At 43.2% G+C, this 10,785-nt stretch overlaps 1 protein-coding gene and 1 long non-coding RNA gene across 2 annotated transcripts; both read left to right on the forward strand.

Moving 5' to 3' along the window:
* Positions 1-98: 98 nt before the first annotated feature.
* Positions 99-2,072, forward strand: LOC122193973. Its single transcript, XR_006183021.1, has 2 exons — positions 99-560; positions 914-2,072. It is a non-coding gene; the product is annotated as an uncharacterized LOC122193973 (long non-coding RNA).
* A 1,537-nt stretch (positions 2,073-3,609) lies between these two features.
* LOC122193972 (WD repeat-containing protein 75-like) lies at positions 3,610-10,700 on the forward strand. Its single transcript, XM_042894885.1, is given in 14 exon segments — positions 3,610-3,710; positions 3,779-3,908; positions 4,142-4,207; positions 4,312-4,404; positions 4,932-5,072; positions 5,494-5,564; positions 6,308-6,424; positions 6,969-7,057; positions 8,096-8,254; positions 8,594-8,653; positions 8,742-8,857; positions 9,308-9,328; positions 9,331-9,479; positions 10,194-10,700. Coding segments are annotated over 14 exon segments (1,470 nt in total). The 5' UTR covers positions 3,610-3,624; the 3' UTR covers positions 10,366-10,700.
* The last annotated feature ends 85 nt before the right edge of the window (positions 10,701-10,785 follow it).

Genomic DNA, 10,785 nt, shown 5'->3' on the forward strand with positions numbered 1-10,785 from the left:
GGTTGCAAACTACCTACAAGATCATCCAGTCCAACCGTCTCCTCATCACCATTGCCACCACAAGCACTAAACCCTGTCACGCAGCACGTCATCCAGACGCGTGTTGAACACTGCCAGGGACAGCGACTCCACCACCTCCCTGGGCAGCCATTCCAGTGCCTGACCACTCTGAAAAAACAAGTTCTTTCTTACATCTAATCTCAACCTCCTCTGATACAACTTGCAGCCATTACCCCGTGTCCTGCTCGTTGCTTTTTAAAAGTAAGTAGCTCTTTTCTGTTGTTTCTACTGATGCTGTACCTGGGCTCTTTTTGTTTTCCTAGACCTGCAGTCTTTACTATTCTCTTATTAGCATCCCATTGTAGTTGCTTTAAAAATTGTTTTATAATGATTTAAATTCATCTAATTTAAACTTTGTTGTCTAAGGTTTATCTTTTTTGTTTGTTTGTTTATCATGTGCTAGGTTAGTCTATCAGTTCATAAGTTGTCTCAAAATGAAAGTTCTTGAAGGAAAAAAACAGGAGTCTACGTGATTCTATACTGCCATGGAAAAAAAACTTGTAAGTAGCTTGATGTTGTGTCCTGTGCCATGAGGCATTTATTTGCTCTTCTCTTAATAAATAAAAAAACACGTGCAAAGGCTGCACTAGTACAGAGGTCCCTGTGGGACATCCCAACTCAGTTCTGCTTTCCTAGCTTTAAATACTCACTTCATAAAAATGTGGTTATTCTTGTAGCACCCTCTAGTGTTCCTAGCAGTCCTGAAGCACAGATAGAAAGATCATGATCTTATCTGAAATCTCTTCCTCCCAATTAAAAACTACTGATTTACCCCACTGAAGGAGCTTTGTAGAACATCACATACTCCTATTCTACATTTAACTCTGATCGGTCGTGTTCTATTTTCTTTCAGAAGGCAATGAAGTTCTAGTTTTCATACAACACAACAAAGGAATTAGGCCTCTCCACCTTAATAATGCAATTATAAGAGATAATCCTAGAACCATAGGATGATTTGGGTTGGAAGAGATCTTTCAAGATGATCTGAAGATGATCTGGTTGCAACCTCCTGCTCCAGGCAGGGATGCGTCCCTCCAGACCAGGCTGCTCACAGCCCCATCCAGCCTGGCCTTGGATGCTTCCAAGGAGGGGGCCATAATGAAGACTGCCAAGTGTAAGATTCTCTTTTACTCCTTCCAGTCCTTGAACTAGTACAAAAAAAGCATAGAAGACCAGTCAATGTTACGTCTATCATCCTATGATCTTGATTTATGACAATAAGAGAGCTAAGACCCACTGTGTAGTTTAAGAACAGTGTGTCGTGTTCTGAAGTGTGCTGACTACCTGACCTTCATGCTCAAACTGAAAAGCAGCATGCAGGCTACAAGCAGGGAGCTTTTTGTAGCCACAAGTGTTCTCAGTGTTCTTAAGCAAGGCACAAAACTAGCCATCCTGTTAAGCTGCATGACTGAAATGAAGGAAGTTTTCAAAAAAGCAAACCTGCTGAATAGTAGCTGGAGTGCAAAATTATTATGTCAAAAGCTTTTGCCCTTAATTGTATTACTCACTTCTTGCATTGAAATGGTGCAGTGGTTGCCTTGAGCAACTTCATTCTGCTGCCCAAAGTCAGGGTTGTCCACTGTACTGTTAACATGGGTTTTGGCATTGATGCAGCGAGTTTGCAAGCAACAAATACACAATCTAGACTCAGTAGGTAAAGCAAACGAGCTTTATCTGTTTAGTATGTGCTTTTGCCTGGATGGGTTTTCATGTAAGTTGAGAAAGAAATACAATTACTTTCCCATACAACATGTAGACTTGAAGAACAAATTCATTTTCTCCAGTTGGTTTTTGGAACATTTCTCATGAAGTTCTGCAAGGCATTCTAAATGCAAATGGCTATTTACTGTCTCAACTCTTCTCCCGATTCACTGCAGTGCATATCATAAAATGATCTACCTTGTAGCACTTGATTCTGGAAGTCGCCGCTCCTCCTAACTAAGCAACCTGCTGAAAGCACTGCAGTCCCTAACAGGACCAAGATGTAATTGTAGAAGAAACATTAGCAAATGCCTTTGGCTTTGTGCAGATGCGCCTACAAATTTTATATTCTCGATGTAAATCTGAACAAATGAGAGAACCACACAAAGGCCACACCTCAGCCACATGAACACAAATTAGAACGGTCAACAGCTGAGACTGCTTTTGCTCCTTGCTCCTTTGAAAACCACAACCCAGATACATCCTGGTAACTCTCACTCCCCAAGTCTCCCCAAAATTCTAAGGAGCTGTTCTGCTTGTGTCTGTTTAAATTCATCAGTCTGTGTGCTTAGCCCAGGTTTTGGCCTCTTTTAAAAAAAAAACCAAAAAAAGAGAAACACTTTATGAGACTGAACGAAAAAGCCAGATGCCATAGATTTAACAAAAACACACTAAAAACACTTTCCAGGACTACCAGAGAACTGAAGGCAACCACTTGGACTTGGAACACAACAATCTTCACTTTTTATTTTTTTTTAATATGGAAACTTTGGGAAAATATTATCAGTGGTTTCACGAAGTGAGACCTGACCACAGGTACCGTACACAACCGTCTGTTTTAATTTCAGAGGTGAGGCTTTCAGGATCAGATTGCTTGATTCACAGCGTGGTAGCAGGAAGACTTCCAAGGAGATGGGAAATATCAGTTCAAAGTGTGAAAACAGGAGAAAGGAGTAAAAAACAAAAAAGCATGGGATAGGAGGAATGACAGCAGCACTGAGCCACTGGTACGGAACGTGGGCTCCCAGGGCGCAGTCCCTGCTTTCAGTGTAGGGCTCCCAATTCCTCTAGTCCAAGTTGGTCACCCTTCACCATTCCGAAGGTAACACAGTCACTGTTGACATCGTTTCCACAGCATGTGGAAGTTCTGATAGCAGATTTTTGTATGTAGTCATGCTAACTGTTAAGTAATGTGTCCCACATACAGGGCTGCTCTGACCGTGCACTGCCCTGACCTGCTTGTGCCACCGCCTGCTATTTATCACCTCAGCTTAACGGGTTTTGGGAGCTCCGTGTAGTCTATTACTCAAGATCTTTGGAGCTTATGACTAACGTCATAAAGTGATGGGGTTATATTGCTGTTGCACACGTTTATTAATAAAAACGTGACAGAGTCACAGCACAGTCGGGGTCAGAGAGAAGGGAGCTCCGGGATCACCCCGTGCATCGCCTGCTGCAGCAGCTCGCAGGCGGGCCTGAATATCTCCAGAGAAGGGACCCAGGCCTGTGGGCAGCTCGCTCCCGGACAACAAAGTCCTTCTTTGTGTTGGTGCGGAACTTCCCGCGTTCCAGTTCGAGCGCACACGTTACTTTACCTCGGGCTGTTTAACAACCGACTAAACGCTCACCAGAGATCTGCAACAGCGGCATCCCGGACGGCCGCGCACGACGCGCCAGCCCCGCTCACCTCGTCCCTCAGCGCGAACGCGCCTCTCGCGCGGGACTGCTGAGGGCGCCGAGCCCGCCCCGCTGTCCCTCACGCGCACACGGCCGTGAAGGGGCGCCGCGCACGCGGCAGGGCTGTGCGCGCAGCGGGCGGAGCTCGGCGGCGGAAGGGCGGCCGCGCGGTTCCGCTCGAGGAAGATGGTGGCGCCGGCGGCGCTCCGCGTGGTGCGATGCGGCGGCAGCGCCCTGCACGGCGCCCGGGCCGTCTTCTCCGTCGGTGCCAGGCAAGCGGCGGGCCGGACTCCGGGTCGGAGCGACCCCGCGAGACGCTGACGGCTTTCCTTCCTCTCAGGTTCCTGCTGTGCGCCTCCGGCGACTTCGTGAAGATGTACAGCGTGGCCACCGAGGAGCTGGTGCGGCTGCTGCGAGGCCACGGCGACCTGGTGACGAGCGTGCAGCTCGCCCCGCACAACCATCTGCAGGTGGGCCGGGCCGGCAGCGGGGTAGCGCTCGGGAGGGGGGCCGTGCGGGGCCGTGCCGCTGTGCGGGCAGGAGCGCTTTGCGATGGCGGCTCGGAGCTTTTCGTGTTCTGTGTTTGCGGTGGTTCAGCCGCGTCTAATCTCAGTGCGTTGATCGGTGCTTCAGCGCGAAGTGGGGATTTGATGTAAAGTCTGACTTTGGCGTATTGCTGTAACTTGGGTTGGTTTTTTTTCAGCTGTATTCTTCCTCCCTTGACGGCACCATTAAGCTGTGGGACTTCACAGATGGGATTCTCATTAAAGTACGTTGAGCTGTTCCTGTTGAGTAAATATCAGCGTTATTCTTGGTCTGTAGAAGATGATGTGCTCTTGCGTAGGAATTGTTGGACTTGTGTTTCTCCCGCAGACGTTCACTGTAGGACATCGGCTGCTCGCGCTGTAGGCGCTGCCTGCTGCTGAGGACTCTGTGTTTGTTATCATTCCAAAGCGGGATGCAAGAGTTATGGTGTGCTTTGGTTCATCCTTACAGTGCTGCTGTCAGCCTGAGCTGTGGCACCTGGCTGAGCGGTCTGATGTCATGTGCTTTTGTGTATTAGTCTTGATGTTCTGTGAACAGCAGAACATTGGAGATGTGGCAAATGTTTACACAGTCCTTACTGTGGCAGTACGTACACACAGTATTCGAGACTCCTCTCTCAATTTAACAGCGTATGTGGATAGTTTTTTCCTGGGATCTTCCTGAAATAAACATAAACGTACCTTGGTCTCACTCTGTTTCTGCAGATGTCACTTCAGAGCGTGTTATGCAGTGTTTCTTGCTTCCTGCTCACAGCTGCACCAGAATCCACTATTCTGACCTTGAACTTCAACACTGTTGTTTGAATTAGAATATCCAACACAATTATTTTTTGAAAAAGTATTCTGTTCAAAAACACTGAATGTACTCATGTGTTACAGTATAACGGTTGTGAATCTGCTTTATAGTGAACATGCATCAACTTGTACGTAGAAGTCTTTGGAGAACAGATTTTCCTTTGGCCAGATACGTTCCAACTGGTCTCAGTTAAGCTGACAAAAGCAGCAGGCCAAGACATGGAAGCCAAGGAATTGTCTGTGGTTTTGGAGGGTGTGGATGCGTCCCCAAAGTGTACTGCATTTGGAAGAGAGGTATATCCTCTTCTGAGAGGATTGGCTTCTTTCTTTACTTTTCAAGTAACCTATATACATTTATGTGTTTATAGAAGTACAGCAGAACTTCAGACTCATTAATCCAATTTTTTTTTTTTTTTTAATAATAATTTCATGAACCTTTCCTTGGCCCTATTCTGTTATTTGCATGCTCTGATTTCTGCCTAAGCTTTTTAAGCTCCATTTGACAAAACAAATGATTTTGTAATCTGTAAGTACTATGTTTTCTTTAAAGGAAAAAAAAACAATTTATAACAGGAAACAATTTGTTTAACATCAGCTTCTATGTTGTCTCCATTTTTAAGTACTTTGTAGTGAAACACGATTTTCTCTTTTTTTTTCACACGTGAGTACACAATCTGTATGTTCTAACTTCTTGAATAATGTTTTATTGTAACAGGGTGAATATGTGGCATCCGTTAAAGATGTTACTCTCCAAGTTTACTTCTTGAAACAGAAGCAATTGAACAGGTAAGAATGAAGATGCCAAGTTGTATGGTAACTGTTGAGTCATGGCCTGAACCACTGATTGAGCACCTGCGGAAAGGACTGAGTCAGCATTGGGTGCACAGGTGAAGGCAATTCAGCTGTGTGACCGGAAGGGGGGGAGCCTGGCTGCACCTCTTAGACCTCACTTAAGGGTTGACTGCCACTGGAGAAGGATCTCTTTCTGGAGTTCTCTTCTTTGTGGAGTTGTCCTCTGTGAGCCTGGGTTTTTAGTGATGGGTGAGTTCTCTTTTCTTTGTTGGTAGCGTCTTTCTGTCACGTTAATTCCTTTGTCATTGTGCTTCCTGTATCACCTTTTCATCGTGTTGATTTTTGTGATAGTTACACAAGTATTGCTTCAATCTGATGTAATAACATTCACGTTCACTGGTGAGGTGCATGTGAGGAGTATGTATGTAAATATTTAAGTTGATGTTGGGCTGAAACAAGTGATGGTTTGGCCAAGGAGAAGTAGGCAGAGAGGGTGGAACCCATAAAAGGCTTGCAGCTTGATTGAGTATGGAGATCTGATAAAGTAAAAAAAACTTGTCACTAATTTTTTTTTTTAGTACATATGTTGGTTTATAACAACTTGTAGGCGCTTAATTTTGTTACTCAGAATTATTTTTATGTGCATTTGTGCATCAGTTGGTCCTTTGGAAGCTTTGTTTTTAAAAAAGGAAAAAAACCTTGTGTAACTGAAGTTGTTGTTTTCCTAACTTCTGAAGGTTTTCTCTGAGAGCAACAAATACAAAAGGTGGAAACGATGTCTTTACTTGTGTAGCCTGCCGTCCTCAGGAGGATTGTATTGCAACTGGCCATGCTGATGGAAAGAGTCGTCTCTGGTATGCTTATTTTGATTTGATTATTTGATTAGAATATTTGACTACTTACTTTTGTACCCTGACCATGGGAATTAAGTGAAACCTGAGCAGAGCAGCTGTTAGTTCTTACCGTTGTGATTTTCAGAAATCAAAAAAAGCAAAGAATGGAAAATCCTCTGTAATTTCCTGTAATACTGATGTTGACTTCAGAGTACAGCTTCAGTGTAACATGAAGGGGGAAAATATTCCTTTTAAGCTACACTGCTATTTTAAAATGTATTGGGAAAGGTCAGAGCAGTTTAAATTAGTGGTTGTGGGCATCTGGAGTCCTAGTAACAGCACACTAGGGAAACTGTGTGGTGAAGCATTATCAGCTTGCTAAGTATGGTAGTGATGTATAGGGTGCATCAGGAAAGCTGCTGGTGTGATTCCTCCCTCTTGCACCATGTGCATGCATGAAACTGTAGTCAGGAGATTGGAAAAAAGGATGGTATTCACTCTTAGCATTTGTTTGCTCTGTTGTCAATGACTACCTTTAAAGAACTGTTCTCTTCCTTCTCCACAGGAGGAATTTCAACCACAAAAAAGAGTACACGTTCTCTACACTGCACTGGCATCACGATAAAGTCCTGGATCTAGCTTTTTCTGTAGAAGGTGAGTACAAAAATCATGAAAAGATTCAGAGTTACAAACAGAGAAATTAATCCATTTACTAACAAACTAATTTCCAGTATTCTAAATATGTTGAAGGTGGATCTGAAAGAAGTGAGAGCAGCCGTACTTTCTTTGTAATACTTTAACATTCATAATGTCAAATAGCTGCCTGTAATAGAAATGCTCAGTCTGAAGCAGTGATCGAGCACCTGGTGGGAAGGCATGGCCAACCCAGGGGAGCTCAGGTGCATGCAATGTACTGCAGTGAGTGGAAGGGGAGGAGCCAGGATCCACCCCTTCATAGGGGATGGCATCCACCCCTCATTTAAGGGGTGGCAGTGGAGGTGAGGGCATCTCTTGCTGGAGTTCTCTGCCTACTTGAGGCCTTCCAAAAGTAAGTAGCTCTTTTTGTTCCCTTCTGCATCTGTGGCTGCTGCGTTTGGGCTTGTTCTCATTTTCTGTAGCCAGAGACTTTTCCACCCTGCTCTTATCATCCCATGAGAGCATTACGCTGTCCTTTAACAGAATGCAAAATCGAGCCGGTTATATCTTCTACCCTGCCTACCACCTTCTTCTCTTTCACCAGCAATACTCATGAGTCCTTTCCAGAGTCTGTCTGAGTCCAAAGTAAGTCAGGCTTGACTGAGCTTAAACCTAGTGGCGGAAATCCACTTAGTATTCATGTGAATGCATTTCTTAGTGTACTTCTTACTGCAAAATGCTTTTTGTAGAAGGAAAACTAACAAGCTGTGTGCTAACGCAATACTCAACACATTCAACGAGTGGTAGAATTTAATATTGCCAAGCATTTCTTTAAGTTCTATTGCAGGCAGAAGTTCTTGTTATTTATGTAAGTTTCTGTGTCAGTTTTCCTTGGGATAACAAGAAATCTACCTGTGTGTATTGCCCAGGCTAGATGTGAAGAATAATTCATCCATGTGTGATGCTTTAAGAAATGTTCTTCAGAAATCTGTGTGTCTGTCATTGTAACTGGTGATATTCTTACAACCTCTAACTGTATGTTTATGATCTGAAAAGGAACCAGCTTGCTGAGTGGAGGAGTTGAATCTGTTCTAGTTCAGTGGCACAGTGGATCAGACTGCAAGAAGGATTTTCTTCCTCGCTTGGGATCTGCTATTGAATACGTCTCCATCTCACCTGATGGCGCTTTCTATTGCACCTCTCATGCAGACAACAGTATGCCTATGTTTTAAGTACCACTTACTGCAAATCTATACGGGCTCTGTTTCGTTATTTTCGGGTGAATTAGCAAGGTGTTGCGTATGGATGTTTAAAGCAGTGTTCTGCTTTTTCTTTAGTTGTGCACATTTGTCTGAGGTCTTTGTGTGAGGTCTGCTTGTAGCTTAGCTTCCCATCTCGATTCAGGAGTCTGACAGATTGTGAGAAGATGAATGTCTATCCCACATGTATATGCGTATGTAGGATTAAATAGAGATAACTACAGTCCCTTCTCCGCCATTGATACAGTTACTTTGTGGAAACTTTTTGCAAGACTTCATATGCTTTTCCTTTCAGGAATTACAATAATAAACAGCAACCTGAGATTTTCCGAAACCATTCCAGGGCTAGTTAAAGGTATGTGCACTGAAGTTTATTTTCTGCTGATGGTGTGGAATGTGTCACTTCCAATCAGAGGTCACTTTCACCTTGTTTTCATTCCCAGCCAGGGATATCAAGACAGGTCTAGTGGTTGATCCTAGAACCAAAGCTTTGGTCTTGAATGGAGAGCCTGGCCACTTGCAGTTCTACTGTCTCCAAAGTGACAAACAGCTATACAGTGTAAGTTGGGCAGGCCTGTGCTAACCTTTTCATTTCTTAATTCGAGTTATACATGAGAATTTCTTTGAGGACTGTATATAGCAAACAAGGAAAAGCCATTAACTGTACTATGGCACTGGATTCCAGCCTGAGATTTTTTTTTTCCTTTATGAGAATCTTCTATTCTAGAAGAGTATGTAAGGTAAACCTTGTTTGGAAAGATGTTTTCACCTGCTAACGTCCCTATTCCTCTCATAAGTTCAATGTTTAAAAAAAAATCTGTAATTTCCCATGCAATATGCTTTTAATGTTGTGTTATTTACGTGCTATAGTATTGCTTTTCCCAAATTTTTTTTATACTACAGCCTGCTCAGTTCTAATTGGTGCTTTCTGGATGTCCTTTCGCCTTTGTTTTGTGAATGGTATCTATAAATCTGCACTCAAACTTGGAAACTCTGATTTGTTTTGCAGTTGGATATTGTTCAGCAAGAGCACACGTCCATCAAGCAGGCTGAAACCAATCTGACTTGTCCAGAGTTGCGTTTAGTGCTGAAGGCAAGTGGTTAGCAACAGTAGAAGAGAGAGAAGAAACTGACCTAGAGTTACAGTTGAAGCTGTGGCTCTTTGATGAGAAAACACAAAGGTAATGATAATTGGAGCTGGCCCTGCGGGTGTCAAAGTTTGTATTTTAAGTATCGTGCAAATGTCCATACAGTCCTTGTCTTGAAAAGGCAAGGTTTTCCAAATAAACTGATGGCATTATTGAGAAGACCTGAGGAAGGGATTACCGTGTGTGTCACACACATTTGTAAAAACCCATAAACAAAATTAATTGCAATTGTGAATGCTTGCTTTGAATGTAATTGTCTTATAATAATTGCCTAGGCTATCTGGGAGCTCTAATTCCTGTATTTATTTGATACTAAAATAGTGGACTGGATGAAATGGATCTATTTGGTTTTTCCAGTCCCTCTCAAGTCCATTGTAAATTGATCAGTCCCTTTAGGTTACATGAAATAATTACTTCAATTTTTTGGGTCGTCTTTCACGAATATGCCTCTGGTTCATACATTTCCCAACTTCTCACTTAATAATATTTTTTTAGTCTGAAAGTTATCTTAAAGAGAAAACAAAGCAAAATAATGCTGACGCGCGTAGTAGAAGTGTGACTGATCAACTAAGGAAAAGGTTGCCCTGATTTCAGGCTGGATGTTTGAGACTGGTGTTCATTGAAGTAATAATTTTAGCTGCTAGGATGCTGTCTGTAGAGGAGTGCAACTAATTAGATAAGATGGATCTGTAAATGCAGTAGCACTTCAGCTATCTAATGAGAAGTTTCTTGATTCTTTATTTGCAGCTTTAGACTGAATACTAGAGTAAGCATGCCTCATGAGGATCACGTAACGGCGATGTGCTTCCGTGACATGGATGAAATGGAAGATGACTCTCTGATGCTGGTAACAACTGGGAGAGACTGTGTGTTTAAGGTCTGGGTGATACTAGAAGACGCTGATCCGGAGGGTAAGTAAGGTCAGAGCATAATATGCTCTTATTTGTCTCCTTATAACACGCCATAGAAATGCTGACCCAAAGTGAATCCCTTCAAAAGTAGGTCATCTATTCCTACCCATTTAGTCACGCTATTGCGTGCTCTCCTGAGCATCCTCTGCCATGGACTTCTGCCGTAGTTTTACAATATGAGATTTGCAGTGTAAGGAACCTCCTTATAAAGACTTCACAGAGCTTGCTGCAGGAGGGCATGGCAGCCTATATTCATTATTGAAAAGATTGTTTTTAGCATGGTTTCTCCACTCTAGGAAACTGGAGTGGGTATAGTGTTTTAGAATCCGGGTCAAAAAAGGATATAGGGCAGAGTTATGTTCATTGGCATGCGTAGAAGTACACATGGATATTGAATTCCCTTGTATTTGACCAGGGAAGGAAAGAAA

Source organism: Lagopus leucura, unplaced genomic scaffold (genome assembly GCF_019238085.1).
Source record: "Lagopus leucura isolate 7727_CA_CO unplaced genomic scaffold, USGS_WTPT01 59050-0_obj-0_obj, whole genome shotgun sequence".
Classification (NCBI taxonomy): domain Eukaryota; kingdom Metazoa; phylum Chordata; class Aves; order Galliformes; family Phasianidae; genus Lagopus; species Lagopus leucura.